The 17,741-nt window shown below is 38.3% G+C and overlaps 1 protein-coding gene across 5 annotated transcripts in view; it reads right to left on the bottom strand.

Moving 5' to 3' along the window:
- Positions 1-382: 382 nt before the first annotated feature.
- EMCN (endomucin) overlaps positions 383-17,741 on the bottom strand; it is a 90,876-nt gene continuing 73,517 nt past the window's right edge. For 2 of the 5 annotated variants that reach the window (XM_064484621.1, XM_031468736.2), the window contains 5 exons: positions 14,935-14,959; positions 13,692-13,753; positions 9,412-9,456; positions 8,418-8,491; positions 383-1,324 (listed from right to left, as the gene is read on the bottom strand). In XM_064484621.1, coding sequence (XP_064340691.1) covers positions 8,457-8,491; positions 9,412-9,456; positions 13,692-13,753; positions 14,935-14,959 — 167 coding nt within the window. In that variant the 3' untranslated portion in view covers positions 383-1,324; positions 8,418-8,456. The other 3 variants (XM_031468753.2, XM_031468764.2, XM_010980628.3) reach the window with 3 other exon arrangements.

Genomic DNA, 17,741 nt, shown 5'->3' with positions numbered 1-17,741 from the left:
TGGTCCAGACATCAGGGAGCAAAAACCAAAATTTATATAATCCTCAATGCTGACCGTTTTCAAAATAGATTGCAACAAAGTAAACTGTAAAACATAATTTTAAACATAACCTTCTGTCTCCAACATGCTGCCCTCGTATCACTAAGATAGTTTAACATCGAAATCAGCTTAGGTAATCATAAATCATAAACGTTAAAGAGCTGCCCCTGGCAGCTTGTTAGTTCCACAGCTTACCACAGAACTTCAACCAACATGACATTTGATCCCAAGTGTCCAAGGAGTGGTCAAGGTTGATCAGTCAGCTTTCAACAGAAGAATTTGCCCCTGATGGAGTGGTAACTATAATCATATGGTATTTTTAGGAAAGTGATACACTGGAAAATAATATCACAATTATGTATTTATGAAATGTTGGTTTCTACAAACTGGAGATTTAACAATGATGTCTAGAACAAATCATTACATTTCTAAAAGAAATAAAAAATGCACAGAGATAGTATCAATCAAATGGATTCTGAAAAATCTCAGTCCTGTTATCTTCTTAATGAATGCAGTACAGTGTCACAAATGCCCTTACATCCTTGTCACACAGTGTGAATTGCAAATAGAAAGACCAAAGAAATGTTCAATTGACTTCCCCTGAATAAGGCCTGATATGTGAATCCTTTGTCCCTTTCTCACTTACTAGATGCCTTTCAGAGTAAGTTCTCATAGTCTAATAATCAACCCCAAAATACTCATAATGAAGGGAAGACAATACTATTGCCATTTTCACAGTCACATTATGATATTTTTAGTGTATTGAGTACAGTAATTATTTATTAAAAGTAACACATGAAAGTATGAATAAAATATCTTTATGTACAAAGGAGGATTTTGACCTGGTATTTAATAATACACTCGCAAATTTCCCCTACATTAGTGGAAAACAATAAATACAAACATTAGCTAATATAAGAACACCGAGAAAGTGGGAACGTCTCCATGAATAAAAACTGTTGGTTCTGGAAACTTTAAACTCAAGGGACAGCCATTTCATCAGTGAAGCCATCGGCCTGGGCTGTCAGGTTAACTGCTCACAGACGCCCCTCCTAAAATTCATTCTCCTAGGATTGTTCCTGTAAAATGCGCTAAGGTGCTTTTCCACATCTCAGAGGACAGGAGAGGCCCAGGATTCTTTTTGATTCCATCAGATTATTGTGTGTCATCTAGTTTATGGGGACAGGTGACAGATGCAGACTGGCGAGCAGGACTGAGAGTCAGGATTGATTCCACAGGGCTTTCTCCCTTTCTACCCCTGGAGCCCAGAAGCTGAAGATTAAGCCTGTGGGGGGGAAACAGAACAGTTCAGATTCCAAGAAAGTGAAGCAGCAGCAGAGATGCTGGGCGAGATTGTCTCTTGATAAGAAAGATTAGTGACTAGCTGAAGTTTTCCCACTTAGTAGAGTCACTTGAATGTCCCAGAAGCACTTCAACCTCAACAAGTCTGAAAGGAAACCACGACACTGCCTCCCAAACCTGTTCCCTCTCACTCTGTGATTCCAGTCTTTGCTGTTATCTCCGTGATCCATCCAGGCACTCGACCTGGAAGTGTGGGCATTACCTATACCCCTGACAGTCCTCATTCCCCAGTGTCTACATTCATGCAATCAGCACCTCTGGAGAACTGTATCTTCCAGACATTTCTCTGTTCAATTCTGCCTCTTCATCTCTCTCCCACTGTACCTGCAGACCTGGTGAAGCCCTCATCCTTTTTCTGGGGTATATTGCAATAGTCTTTTGTCTTCTCTGCTTCCAATCTTACTCCTCTTGAATGAATCTTCCACATTAAATATTCAGTGATGTGCCTCGAGCACACATCTCATCATACCCCACTTTTGATGAAAGCCCTTCACTGTTTCTTATCACCAGTGGGGCATCATTTGAGGTCTGTTGCTCAGGGTGACATTGTGAGTAATTATTTCTTGGCAACTTTCATGCTTTGCTGCTGTGTACTTATCATGAAGAAGAGTGAGCAGGCAGCTTTCCACTTCTCCACAGGATGGAGAGCCAGGGCTTTGGTTTATGACTTCAGGTTTCCTTGTTTGCAGGACAGAAACATCATTCTCTGCAGGTCCAAAAAGGAGCAGGAGAGGGAAGCTTCTGTGTCTCAAGTGGGGAGGGCAGTGGTCCACTGTGGCAGGGGGAGGATGCTGTGGTGCTGCTGATGGCAGTGCTGGTGGTCTGCCGGAGTCTGGGAGGAGGAGGATGCTGGGGTGAGGGTGGGCAGTGGGACCAGGGTCGAGACCTGCATGTTGCTCCTTCGCAGCGTGGTTGGTGGAGGCAGGTCCTTCGGGAGGGATGGTTGCACTGCTGCCTTACATGGGGCAGACCTGGACATGGGCTGCTGTGGCTTGGGGTCAGTTTGAAGACTAGAGAGTTGGACATGGGATTTACATCAAGACTTAGGCTGTGGAAAAGACTACTAAGTGGGATATTTCTAATGTCCCCCCAGAGCATCTGTGGCTGACAGGTGGTCCAGCACAGGCCAGAGCATGGGGTAGCTCTAGAAGGAGAGAAATGATTGCAAGGATGACTGTGAAACAGTCCCCACTCTTAAATTCTGGACTTATTTCCTGGGTGCATTTTACACTCAAGGTCAGAGAGCCTTCCAAAATGAATAAATGGCTTCTTGATGGCATTAATAAAAAGGAAAGAATCTGATTTTATTCTGCTTAGAAAAAGAAAATATTTCATTCTCACCACATGAAGTCGTTTCTGATTTAGCTTAGCACAGGAAGCAAGACCTCCCACTATGTGGAGCCCGCAACTGCTTTGGCCCCACCGCCCAGCCCTTCTGGCCTTGAAATACATCTTCCAGGCCCAAGCTTCCCGTTATCTGAGGTGAAGGACCAGGGTGGTTTTCAAAAATTTCTAATCAGCTGCAAACTGATATTTTTTAAAAATACAATAACATGAATAAAATATTGAAGCGATATCAGATTGCTATCCCAATTTGAAATGCTTACACTCAGTTTCTGCACTTAATTTCCTTGCGAAACAGAATCACGGTTCACTGACCCTGCAGCAGATGTGTACACACAGCTCCTGGCTAACCAGTTACTCGTGATTTTTTTCATATACCATGCAGTCTCACAGTTCTTTGCCTTTACACATGCCATTCTCTTTTTTTCTTATCCTGTAAGTCTCAACTCAAATACCGTCTTTGAGAAATTTGCCATTAAACTTCAATGGCTGTCTTTACATACCACTATCTTATTACTTACCATATTCTATTAAAATGATCTTATTTGTCTTTCTCTTCACTCCTCTAAGCATTGTGAGGACAGTATCCATGTCACATCCCTCTTTTTTAAATTTTTAGTTTGAGTTATTTATTTATTTATTGAAGTATAGTCAGTTTACAATGTTGCATCCGTTTCTGGAGTACAGCATAATAGTTCAGTCATTCACATACATACATATATTTGTTTTCACATTCTTTTCCATTATAGGTTACTATAAGATGTTGAATATAGTTCCCTGTGCTCTACAGTAGAACCTTGTTGTTTATCTATTTTACACATAGTAGTTAGTATCTGCAAATCTCAAAGTCCCAATTTATCCCTTCCCATCCCCTTTCCCACCTCATCCCTCTTAATACTTGGCCTAGTATCTGCAAGGAGCGAGATCTCTGTCACTTTTTCTTCCAACGGAACCATAATCGTCTGTGGGTGAGTTTCCAAGTGAAGTTAAGAGTTTGCAGCATCGATCAGCTAGGTAAACATCTAGATTTGTTGAGCAGGATAATGCTCATGATGAATATTGCATCAATCATTTTTTTGCAAGATCGGAAACCAATATAGGAACAAACTGGAGTTTTCATCAGCGTGTACTCTACACTGATAATCTTCCTCAAGAAATGGATTTTGCTTGCTTCATTAGTGATTTTATTTATTAGTTGATAGTTTCAATTTGAATCTCCATACCAGTATCAGTGTTTGCTCTCTTTCAGACATTATAATCTCTAAAATTCAGTGTATTGGCTTCAATAATAATAGAGAACTTTATGGTCACTGAATCTCTCACAACCCTAACATTTTATAAATTTATAATTCTTCTAAAAAATTAATGGTCACTTTAACAATAAAGTATCATGTTAGCTTCATTAACCATACTGACAACACTTTATAAACAAAAGAGCACAGTGGTCTTAGGAGAAAAGATCATTCTGTCCTCATTATATAGATGTGAAACCCAGTGCAAAGCATTGCTAAGAAATGCGTTCAGGGTCATGCATTAGGATCAAAAAATAAATCTCTTTTTACTTATGATGTTGTCTTTTCAGCCCTCATTATTTCATTTTAAAATGTAAGAAAAATAATTGAAAAACGAGTTAAGTTCTTCTGGAAGTTTACAAAGATGCTTTTAGATTATCAAGGGTATCATTTAGAAAATAATGGAAGTACAGTGAATTGTACCTGGGAGAAAAATAGAAGTGGGTAACGTTTCACTTTGTTAAGGGTCTGTGGGATGAGACTTTCATACAAGCCAGTGGTCTTGCTGCCCCTTGGTTTTTCATTGAGCTGAAGTGCCCTTCCTTACTTCCTAAGCTGTCAGGTGGCTTGGAACAGGGCTGACCCAGATGTACCAGGTCCCCTCCCTTCTACAGCCCAAATTAGTCTCAGAACATTCAAATGGCTTTCTGTTTAGTCCTAAAATTGTACCCCCTTCCACATTTAACGTTATCTTAGACATGTTTACACGTAATTAAAAATTGTCTCAAGAATTACTTTTGTTGGTTGTATAATGTCATCGATTGGCTGAAACATAATTTATTTGAAATTTCCATACCATTAGACATGCTGTTTCTAAATGTTTGCTACCGTTCCTTGTATTTTAATCTTTAATCACATTCAAATAATTTCCTTATGAAAATTTCCTAAAAGTGAAGTTACTAGCTGACAAATGTGAATATTTTAAGTCCCTTAGTTAGTATTACCAAACAGCTCTTCAGAAAGATTAATCCAATTTATATTTTCAAATGCAGCATATGAAATATTTGCTTCACCAGTATTATTTTTTAAAAATAAAAGAAAGAAAGCTCAAGTAAATTGAAGGTTATAATTTTTTTGGTCTTAATTCACATTTTGACTAGTAATAGTATGGGACCTCTTCTCTACTTTTATATTACTATTTCTATTTCATCCTCTATGAATTGTCAGCTCATTTTTAAATTTTCCAATTCGTATAAATGTCTTTGTATATTTAGGATATTAATTAGTTGGCCTCATATTTATGACAAACATTTCCCCAATTTATAATTTGTAATTTTATTTAGGATAAGTTTTTTTAATGTTTGGAAGTTTTAAGTCATGATGTGGTAGAATTCCTGCTTTTACCGTTAAATTTTCTTATATTGTTTCGTGTTTTTAAAATTCTTAATCAGACGTGTAATAAAATCTAACTGATCTTCTTTCTGTTTTTTTACATGCAGTTCTTAATACATTTTCCCTATATAGGTATCATTAGCTAATGTCCTCACTTTCACACTCATTATTACCCGGTTTGTTCAGACCACTTGTTGGCATCAATAAGAAAAGTATGTGCTTGCCTGCTCTACATTTTCACGGAGAAATTCTGGCCTCAGCAGAAGCTCTATGTAATCAAATCAATTCCTTTAGCTATGTTATCCTTGTCACTCCTTGTTATAAGAGAATTAATTTCAGAAGAAGATAACAGACTATTTGCATTGTAAATGGGCACAAATATGTGTAAAAATACATACAGCTAATATGTCTCTAATCTTTGATTCCAGTGGCCTTCAAAACATAACACAAGTTGTTTTTGCACTAATAGGCATTTTGAGGGTGCCATCAGCTACTAGCTGGGACCAAAGTGAGTTATACAGGAAAAGTTTAAGCTAAAATAATCATTTTTTTATTCTCAAGAAATCATGGTCCCTAAATTATAGCAATAAATCTACAGTGAAAGGATAATATTTTCTGAAGCTCCTATCAACCTTCCTCCTGTGGACATAAAAGTCTCAGAGATTTTAGAACTAGTTTGATGAATTGTATCAATCATGTCCATATAGCTGTAAATTTTTTTCTCTAATTATTTTCTTATTTCTTGTGTCTGATTTCATGTTCTCACTAGACAAAGCTTTGCAGCGAGGGCAAGGATCATAGATGAAAAGTATTTTGGAATTCCTGTCTGCACTGCCAAATTACATTAAATATAATATTCTGCACAAAATAGATGATCATTATATGAAGCAGTAAGCATTAAATACATCTAAAAATTTCTACTGAGATGAAAATTTTAAACATGAGTGAATGTTTCTATCAGGGTTTGCTGTTGAGTACAGATCCAAAGACTTCTCAACTTTGTTTTCTCAACTTCTAGTTCTGATAAATACATTCCTACTTATCCTGAATTTCTGAGTTTATATCTGATTTCTAGCTGATAACCTAGAAAGCAATTACTCACTGGTTACTACATTTAAAGTACAGTGGTTGCTAAGAGAAATATATTGAAAAAGGGTGAGACAAATAGGCAATAGAATTGACAGATGTCAAATGTGCTTCTTCCCATTACTTTCTGATATTTACCCTTCAGAACATCGTTATATAATTCCACAATTACTCAGAAAGGCAACAGAAGCAATTTGCCTCTGCAAATCAAAAGACATGAAATCAGACACTAGGAATATTTTTTTAAAGTACAAAAGCTGAAAGGAAAGGGAGTTGGAGGAAAATTCATTTTGTCCTCGTCTCCTATACAACTCTTCTTTCTTTCTCTTTCCAGCTGAACAGAAGACTTTGTCTTTCTCCAAATTGGACAATTAGTCACTAAGATTTGAGCATTCTGATCATCTAGAAAGCATCCTTGTACCAACCACAGGGTTGCAAAGAAACCATAGCTGGTATGGAAGGAGGCTTTCCATGCACTAGGGAGGGCTGAACCACAAGTCTCCATGAATTTCTCAAACTTCTCTGCTTCTTGACTCTTGCATCTGAGAGTCCTTTGCAAAAGGACAGGCAAACTTCCCGATTCCTCTCATCCTAACCCACCCCTTGCTGGCTGGAGAAGGATGAAATTCTGACACTGATGCATATGTCTGGATGACACACACCCCTTTGTCTGTGTCTCCGCTCCTTGTCAGAGAAGTGTGGCTGGCATCACTTACTCAACAGACACTCGCTGAGTATCGGTGACAGCGCTGCATTAGTGCTGGGAAGTAGGCGTGGGCAGTGGACATAGCAGTGATATTCCTCCCACTGGACATTACCCAGCATGACTACCATTGTGGTCAGGCCAATTCTTGGCATATACCTATTTATTTGTTCTTTTGCCTTTTTACTATTAGTTGCCAAAGGCTACATTTTCCTGCAGGTTCTAAAAATTACCAAACGCTAATTGGGAGGGCACTTATTCAATGCTTCTTGTGAAAACTAAATTAAAGTCGGAAGGAAATTTTCTTACCCAATTCTAGGAAAGCAAAAGACAATCGCATGCTGAGCTGAGAAGGGTAATTCCCGCAGGCCTGAAATTGGCCTGACTGTTGTACTGAAATAAGACATGCACCTACATTGCACTGACTCCTGGTCAAAGTGTGGAACCTGCAGAATAACAGTTGCTGCAGAAAACCAGTATCCCAAGTTTTGAGCAGTTTTAATTATTTATTGATCAGCAATAATTGTAATGAGATTGATCACTTTGCATCTGCTCTCACTGAGACACCTGGAGGGCTCTGTCACTCATGCAGTTATATAGCTGGAATATGCCTATGTGACTATCTGGGTACAAGAAACCCTAGTGGAGAGCGTACATTGGATCACCTTGTTTGAGGTACTCTGTGCACACACCCATGGTTCCCGGTCCCAGAGAGAGAGCACATCCCAGTACGGTCCTTAGCGGGGAGGACAACTGGCCCTCCTACCTGGCATCCCTGGACCCCTCGCCCCGAGCCAGCCTTTGGCTGTGACGCACATCCTTACTTTAATGCAGCTGCTGCATCATACTCTCTTCCTGCAATAAACTGCAAGTTTGTCAGCACTGACATTTTGGGTCCTGCGAGTCTTCCTCAGCAACAGAACCCTGTCTAACCGCCACTGTTAGTTAGTGTGTGTACTGACCCAGGCAGAGGCAAACTGCATCTGTGAGAAAATGTTACCAACAGGAAGAAAGAGCGAACTGTATCATTCCTGAGGTAGGCAGGGCAACTGGAAGAATCTGCTACAGCCCCCAAGACACTCATTTCTCTGGCAAGTCTTCTTAGAGTTTGTTTTTCAGACAAATGGAAAATGATGGTTTCACTGACACAAGCCATTAACTTTTCAGCTTTTAAAATCTTTAAAAAATAATCTGAGCTGCAGCAAGCTAACAAAACAGATATTAATGAGCATCTCAGTGAATGAAATTAGAAAACTTACATATTTATTGCCCAGGTGTGGGGAGGATTCATCAAGCTGTCAGTTCTTGGTTTTTCCTTGTGCTGAATGCTCACCTAAAAGCAGAAGATACATTTGGATCTATAAGCTCAGAGAGTGAATAAGGATGAAAATAAAGTTTCTTGGCTTGTTTTTTGTTTTTCAACGGAAGTCTAATTTTCCTTCCAGAATGTCATTAGAACCGCAGTTTACGTCTTGGTATTGCCTGGAAATTGTTCACCAAGATTTATGAGCTTTTTTCAGCCATTGTTTGTTTTCACCCTAGAGGAGCAATGCTTACTCACTCCCTGGGAGTAGGGGGTGTGAGTTGGGAGGTGAAAACAAGGGAGGCCCCTAGGGAATGAGTTATTGACTTTTGCTTGTTCTAGGAGCTGGCTCTGCCTAAGCAGAGCTATGTCATATATTGGAAGTGCCATTTTATCAGGAAGACGTTCTAGGCACCTCTGTTGAATTAATTCAGTGAGAGTTTCGTGAAAATAAATGTATAGGTCAACACAAATACTTTGGTGACATACAAAACAGCCCAGGGACCATTACAATAACAGCTATTCCATCATCCAATCTAAAGATAAATATTAACTGAGGATGATGGGAAGCTGGGAGACCCCAAGCATTCTTCCATTCTCCTGGATTTGTGGTCACAGCATTTCCCATTACCTGTGTCTTTCAGGTAGATTCAAGTATCAACATCAGCCACATGATATAAAAACATCAGGGGTCAAAGTCTCCAGCTTTGAGAATAAATGTCATCGTTTTGCTCCAGCTTTTATCTGCCAGTTAGGAAACCAGTCTTCTGGGGACTCCACTGATCTCACCTATCACCTGCATGGTCCTGGCGATACTAAGCAGTGCTGGAGACCTGTGAGGACAACCCCAGGACTCCCCTTCAAGAGCTCCTTAGGTCTTGTGCCCTGAGGAATGCCAAGCACGGAGCACAGCCCTCACAGCCCCTGCCCCAGCACAGCCCTCTGCTCACTATTGTGTATTTTGCAAAAGGCACAGCACCTCCTGGAATCCATGGCTGTAAAGTACAGGAATGAGAAGTAAAAAAAAAAAAAAGAGAGAAAGAAAGAAATATTTATTGAACCGCTTCTGTCTGCCAGAAGTCATGCAAAGCAAACCATATGAAAATCATTACAATTCTTAATATCTCCCTTAATATCTTCTAAAGTCTGTCTAACTGGGAACAGAAAATGTGGAAAGATTCAAAAATCATAAGATTCCAATAAGAGTTACAATAATGATACATGGTAAAAGCAAGCAAAATACATATAGGCGTAGAACAAAACAACTGGAAGGAAATACACCAAATGCCAATACTGATCCTATCACGGTTGTCTCTCGTATGTAATTTTTAATTCTATTCTCTATTTTTCTTTATTCTCCCTTATGCATCATGTGACCAAATACTAAAATGGCAGTTTAAGCCATGAAGAGATATTACAGGGCAGTGATGCATGTTGACTTGCCAAACCAACAATAAGAGGCGAGAAAGACCATGGACATTTGGGACAGTCAGGGAAGCCTGGTGTAAATGCAGAGACTGAGTCCAGTATTGAAGGACTGAGAAGACAGAATCTATGTATGGCTTTCTAAATCTATGAATCCTTAGCTTATCTTTATACTTCAGTTCATTTCTAGTTGTTAATGAACTTTTATTTGTAAAAATAAACAAAAAAACTGTACATTTATGAGTAATTACCATAATATACTAATTAGTATTAGTATACTAATAATATATGAATAATGTTTAATGACCAGCTAGAAGGGGGAGGTGGGAGTGACTAAGGGGATCAACGCACTGTCCCCTCCTTCAGGAGCGCTTGAGGTCAGTGAGGAAGACGGGGGATAGGAGATGAGTGAGACCTGGGGAAAATATGTTATTAAGTGGTTCAGAAATTGAGCAAGAGAAGGCTGGTACATCACAGAAGGCCTTGTAGACATGCTAAAGTATTTGCACTTAATCTAAGGTAACGCAAACTAATCAGAGTTTTCCAATCAGAGGAAAATTATAATGAATTCAGATCTGCTTTTTTCTTTTTCTAAGTAGTTCAAAATCAAATAGTGCTTTAAAATTAAATTCAGTGATACCATGTTTTCTTTCTTTTGTGGAATCATGTATTCCTTAATTTCGACTAGTTTCTTTCATAATTGTTATAGCCTTACATGTTAAAATGAGATAATGTCTATTAACTTTCTAAGATGTGCAGGTGGGAATTACGTTTAAAATGCATCATGTCACATGCATATTTTGCAGTCAATCATTGTGATGTTTAATTTGGCAAGATTTCTCACTAAACCTTAATGAGATCTTACATGTTCTCACAAAGGACTCCTTGATCTGCTATTTTTGGCGCTCATTTTTTTCTGGAAACACATTCTTGTTTATAGCCTAGAAGGCTTTCTCTTTTACCTTAAAGAAAGCTTCCAATTGAAATAATCACATTTTAAACATTTATGGGCTACATTTTTAACAGAAGGACCTTGCTTGAGAGAGAACATATTTAGAGGAAGCAGGAAGTGTGCGTGGTTGAATATCATGGCCAGTCAGAGAAGGAGGAGGATTTGGGGCAAGGAACTGCCTTATCAGGAGAAAATATTGAGAACAATAATCATTACTCATAAAGGCTTGTAAAACCCAGAAAAGTTAGCATCCTCTGGCATTCCACCTGAAGGTAGGTTTCTGCAGAGCTCTGTTTCCTTGGAGATATGGTTTATTGACCTCTAAAATGGCAAAATTTATTTTGAGATTTAAGACCAGAGTTTATAAATTGAAGTACTGACCAATCCAATGAATTCTTAAGACCACTGAAGCTCAAATGTCATGTTGTTACCCACTTCAGTATATTAATTAACACTGTTTCTTAGGCCAAGCAGCAGCTAACATAAAATGTAACAATCACCAATTCTGAGTGGTGGGTAGTCACACATTTGTTCTATCAAATTCTTTTCTGTATTTTTTAACTGTTTAAAAAATTTATATAGGAGATAATAGAAATTTGGGCTAAATCTGTAAACTTATATAAAACCTCATTTCAGATTTATTCTAGTTGTATTTTAGGAAAGATGCCACTAGTAGGATGTTTAAGTAAAAATATTTCTAATAATGTAACTTCTGTTGCGTGTGGTGAGCCTAGTTTTATAAAGAAAGCACGTTTGAATAAGTTTTGAAAGACGGTGGGAAGAGATTTGATTGCATGTGTTTTAGGAGTCAATAAGTCCTGTTAATGGCGGACAGACTTTAACAAAGACTGTGGTAGTACAAAGGGCATTTGGAGTTCATTATGTTTGAGATGATTAACTCTAGGCTATTGAAATCAACTCCGAATCACCAATCTCAGTTTTGCCCTATAACCAAATATTTTCTATGTTAATCAGCTAGGTTGACCTTTGAGAGGTTATTTCATTAAAAGAGATGTGCTTCCTAATTTAAGGTTGGCAGAAATAGAAGTACCAGAGACTAGATCTTACTATTTCAATAATAATATTTCTTCCTTAGACCTGTGACCTGAAAAGTTACTTATGAAGAAAAGGAAGTTTGGAGAGTTAAGAGTCTTAATCATCCCACCACGATTTATCCACTTACTACTGTAGTTACTATGAGAGTGGGAGATGGAATTAATCTTACATAGAATTTGCCTTAGGCCTTAATGAAGAATCAGATACCACATGTGCAACCAAGAAATACAAGGTTCCCTGGGGATTTCCCCTCCTGGAAGCCTCAATTGTCATTTCCCTGGAAGAAGCAGGTGGTGGAGCAAATGGTCCTGGTCCCAGCCCCCTCCTCACAAGGAGACCAAGGGGCTCCTATGCAGAGGCTTCCAAACCACAGCTTGGAGAGCCCCAGAGGCTGCTGTATGTTTAATGAAATTTCCAAGGGAATAAAGGACAGTGCATGAAATCACTGTGACGCTGCTTTACAAGCTACAGGCAGACTCAGAACTTTCCTTGATAAACGGTGGAGTCACACTCAGGGTCCTTCATGAGCTTACTCGAGACTAGTTCACATTTAGCCTGACCAGTAGAATAGACTTGGCTGCTTAGTCAAGGCTGGAAAATAGCCAGGGGACACAGGTGAGTGGTCTCTGATTATTCTATGGGCGAATTTTACTGTTTTGTTCATTCAGATGGTTATATTCAGGAGAACAGTGGGGGAATAAAGAAATGTGTACATCAAAGAACAGAAGAGATACAAGGATGAAAGCCTCTCAAAGGAAAATGGCTCATGTGAGGGGTTTGGCCATGTCTGAAGATTTTGGATGCTCTTGCTTTTCAACTCTTCTGTTTGTCTGTTGTACTTTGTTTGAGTTGGAATTTCCTACCTGAAATTGGGACCACATTCAGCCTTTGACATCTTGCTCTTGAATTGGGACTATATTTATAACCTTATATTTTACAAAATTGTTTTTTGCAACATATTTATAATGTCATTTATCATTCAATAGTTCTCACTTTACATAACATGTGTTCTGAGACTATGTTGTTTAGGTAAAATTGAGAGGGCAGAATACTTTAAGTGTTTTTATTGTCACCTGATATTTAAATTAGAGCTACATGGATTGTTTTGTAAAACTAATTATTACTTTGTATTTATCTATTTTTTCAAATTGATGTTTTAAATACTTGGTCTACTCAAAATGAAAAAAGTAATCTACTTTTTTAATATTTAAAAGCTATCTAGCCTCTCATTTTTCATCGCCCTTGGTATAAATATAACTCATACAACCATATCTATATTTTGAAAACTTTTACATTTCAAACCAAACAAAATCAAAACCTAAGAAGTTGGAAAAAAGAAGTATAAATTTTACCAACAGGAAATTATGTTTTGTTCTTACTGAGAAGTTCAATTAAAATTATATGAAATGGTGTAAAATATGATTTACATTTTATATGATGAATCCTGGTTCCATTCGACTATATAGTCATTACCAAAAATGAAACAAATCCACAGCAATAATAAAATTTTAAAAACCCTGTAGCATATAATTTTTTATGCCACTACTGCAGAATAGAAATGCCTCGTCACCACCCATTCTTTAGAACATATCTATACTCAACCTCTGAAAGCCACAGTCTAACAGTCTTACCAAAAATAATATTTCCTTTCCTTCATAGGAGAATTTTCTATTTCTTGGGGGTTAATAATCAACTATTTCTAAGAAGTTATGCTTTTTGGTTATGTTCACATGAACAAAATCCAAGTTAGATTTTGAAATAACCATTTTTCATCTAATCAACAATCTGGGAGCTTACCAGACTCATGAGAAATTGTCTTAACAGTGAGAAGCTTCACACTCTCTTTATCGGACTGAGGCCTATTTGGAACAGAAAACGTTTGAGTTAACACCACAGTAATTAGCATTACATATCTGTAAAAGAAAGTAAACATGATATAAACAGAAAGAAGAAAATACACATGCATAGATGTATATTGTTTTATGTGTTTCTACAGCAAAATCTGTGTCTCTTCACATACAAACTCACAGACACTTTTACAGCAATTTCACTTCTGGAATCAAGCCAATAAACCTCTGTCATTCTGTTCCAGTGATGATCATCAGATAAATTCAACATCAAGATGCGTCACATGAAACACCTGTCACAAGCTCCATGTTGCACATGCCCCCAGTTCTGTGAATTGTGAAGGGGAAGATACAGAAATATCTCCAAAGCTTTTGGACTGATGCTGAGTTCTGGGGACATTCGTTTTCATGAGGTCATGATACTGCAGGGTAGTGTCTGAACTGTCTATTTTAATTAAGACCTCCCATCTATCCCTTCTCTGATTGGAAATAGTTTCAAACCCCAATTCCTCTCCTTGGGCATCTCAGGAACCTCTACTTTTAATTAAGGAGGGTAGGTGATGTAGGGGCATTTTCTTAAAGTTCACAATCCAATGAACACACACGAACACCCATAAAAAGGCAGGCTACAAAGTCAGGTCAACACAGAAAAGTTAACCACAGAATGTGGTTTTGACATTAAAATATTTTGTCTGTGCAGCACCTTGAGTGTAACAGTTGGCTGGAGTGCTAACAACTGTTTTACGTGTTTTAATAAAGTCAAAGCAGAGAAACCATCTGCTGTTAAAGGAAAGCCATCCAGAGCCATATCAAGGTGCAGCCATGATTCTTCCCAAATTGTGAGAAACATATTGAGATTTTCAATAGGAAAACTATTTTAAAACTCTAAATATGTATTCTATGAATTTTCCCTCATGGTTATAGCCATTCCTCTATCTTCCATTTCAACGTTTGATTTCTGATTTTACGACTTCACTCAAGCTTAAGAGCAATCTTCGCTTTTAGTTGGAATTTCTCTGTTGAATAGAGAGAGCTCTCTGATAATAGTTAACCAAATGCTGTATGTCGTGCTTTCTACACAAATATTTTAAGAAACAAAAGAAAAGGTATGAGTAGAGTATCAATACTTTTCCCTATGTAAACAATAGGGTCAGAGTTTCTAGGGGAAACAACAGAAATGTGGCATTACTTACTGGTCATTTCCATTTTCCGGGGTGCCTAGGAGAGGAGGGAACTGTTACTAGAGTTGCAGGGAGCTTGGCCACAAAAAAATTTAAGACCCCTGCCCCTTTCTGTGCAAAGATGTTTCTAAAGCCAATTTTTAACTTATTCTCTCCCCGCACCCCACGTCCCGTTGACCATTTTCTCAGACATGGTTACTACTCCTTCTTCAGTCTCAGCTAGCACATTCACGGTTCAGTCTCAGCTAGACCAACCCCACTGAACTTGGCTCTGGACGAATTTTAATCTTATCATTTCATATTGCTGTGTGAAACTATTATCTGTGATCGCACATCCTGCAGACACCAGAAAATGTCTCAGCTTATTTCAGTATCTCTGAAAAAAAAAAATTCTCCTTAAAGTATCAAATTACCTTTATAACAGAGAATTGAATTTTTGGCTTTTCTTTATACGTTGCTCTCTCTGGGGACACAAATCACTGTATTTATGGTGCACCACGATGCAGATATTGCTTCTAATTGCATCTGAAGCTCAAGGATTCAGCCTCTCAAAAGAGCCCTGCAAAATGTCCATGAAGCTGCTAACTGCAACTAATCTTCCATCTGCTTTGCTGGCCTGCTCCACGAGGGTCAGGTAGGAAGCAAGTTGGGCTTAGAGCGGGAACTCAGAACGATTCATTCTGCTCGAGAGCATGGCCTCTTGGGAGCAGACCTGGTGGTCAAACCTTATATGAATCTGTGGCCTGTTAGGCAAAATATGTAATGTAATCACTTAAGGTTCCTTGCTTGGTTCCGGATTTTGTTGTAGTTTTATTCCATTGCTACTCACTTCCTATCTCTTGGATATCCTTTCATCTCTAATCTGTCTTCTGTTATCAGGATATGCCCTTTGAATATAATTCTCCTGTCTTTGCCTACCATTGTTTTATAAAGACCTTGATCTCCACTAATGTTTTGGCTACTTCTACTTCTGTCCCCTTGGCAAAGATGCTCCAACATGAATCTTAATCCCTTGAGTTTAATTCATGGCACCATATGCTGTTCACCAACTAGATCTAAGCTCATCTTCCCTACCATCAGTACAGTTTTAACAGCATTTTAAAATTTCCATTATAAGTGTTATGTATGATACCACATGTGATGCTCATAGCTCTGTTTTAGAATGAGTTGATATTTTTTATGCCTTTATTATTTTCCTTAGAATACTATGAGTTCATTAGCAGATATGCATACTAACAGACGACTTTCTGCGTATTTGCCATTCTCATTTGAGTTAAAGCTCAGACTACTGTCAGCATTATCCAGATAAGCTTGTTTTCATACCAAAACCTCTGATTCGTGTTGGCTTCCAGAGAGCAGAGTGGGTTTACAAATTTTCCGAACTTAATGAAGTCTCACCCACATACCTGAAGAACGATTAATTGTGGTGTTTAATGGTGCTAGTTTAATGATAACAATACTGTAAATTCTGTTTAGAAAACCAGGTTGACAACAATCAAATAGATTTGGTTAATTGTACGATTGTCAAACTTGGCTATAAAGTATTTTATGCCTTCAGAATAACTCTCCATAGTGGTAGGGATTGTACACTTTTTTTCCTGCATGATCCAGTTCATCCATAAAGTCCTCTTTCATAGAAAATGTCAGCTTTTCAGATAACTTACTTGCAAATCATCCTAAGCAAAGCAGTTTTTCACTACAGGGTATTCTTACAAATGAATTTAACCCACTAATTTTTTCCCTACCCTCGATACTCAACACCCACTGGCTTCCAATTGCTTGGTTGGTTGCCCATAGAAGATAGTACTGGTGGTTTAGAAACATAGAGAAATTAAACTGATTTGTAAAAATGCTATTTCCCCCCTGGAAACTGAGTGAGGAAACATATTTCAGACATTATTAAGAAGTTTATTCACTAACTCCCAAAGGGAAAGACATTGATTTGTTTTCCTCTTATTTTCCACCAAAAGTAAAATGAACACTGCTGTTTCCATCTTATCACTTTGCCTTGCACTGTCGGGCTCACGCGCTAATGGTCTCTGGCCTCGGGAACAGTGTTCGTTAGTGTCCTGGGGGCACACTGTCCACGGGGTAACAAAGAAGAGCGTGGCTTATGTATCTTGTAAAAATAATTGATTTTTACTTTTTAATAGTATATGAGGCTTAGAGTTCAGTCAGTGAAATAATTAGAATTAAAGTGAGGAAAAAGATTCTATTTTACTGAAAATTTAAAAAAAAATTGACTCAACAAGCATATCATAAGGCTCTGCTATATACTGTGCACAAAGCAATGTGAACGACACATAGTTTGGGACTTGGAGGGGCCACCTGATGGGATGGACGGAAGGTCTGTGTCCCCCTACAATTCATAATGTTGAACCTTGACACCCAATGTGATGGTATTAGGATGCCGGACCTTTGGAAAATGATTAGGTCATGAGAGGCGAGTCCTCATGAATGGGCTTAGTGCCCTGATAAAAGAGACCCCAGAGAGTTCTCTAGTCCCTTCTGCCATGTGAAGACACAGGCGGATCTAAAAACCAGGAAGACAGCGTTCATCAGACATTGGATCTGATGCTGCCTTGATTGAACTTCTCAGTCTCCCGAACTGTGAGAAATAGATGCTGGTTGTTTGAGCCACCCGGCTGCGGCATTTTTGTTGTAGCAACCTAAACAGAATAAGATGTTCAACTTGCAGGGAAAGCAGGTATATGGAGACATCCCTATACTATAGTGTGATGAAAAATATCATTAAATTCTGTAAAATTAGACATACAAGAACACACCACTCTGCTTAAAGAGATGGTGTGTTAAAAATA

Source organism: Camelus dromedarius, chromosome 1, assembly GCF_036321535.1.
Source record: "Camelus dromedarius isolate mCamDro1 chromosome 1, mCamDro1.pat, whole genome shotgun sequence".
Lineage (NCBI taxonomy): Eukaryota > Metazoa > Chordata > Mammalia > Artiodactyla > Camelidae > Camelus > Camelus dromedarius.
This window is presented reverse-complemented; position numbering and strand designations above follow the sequence as displayed.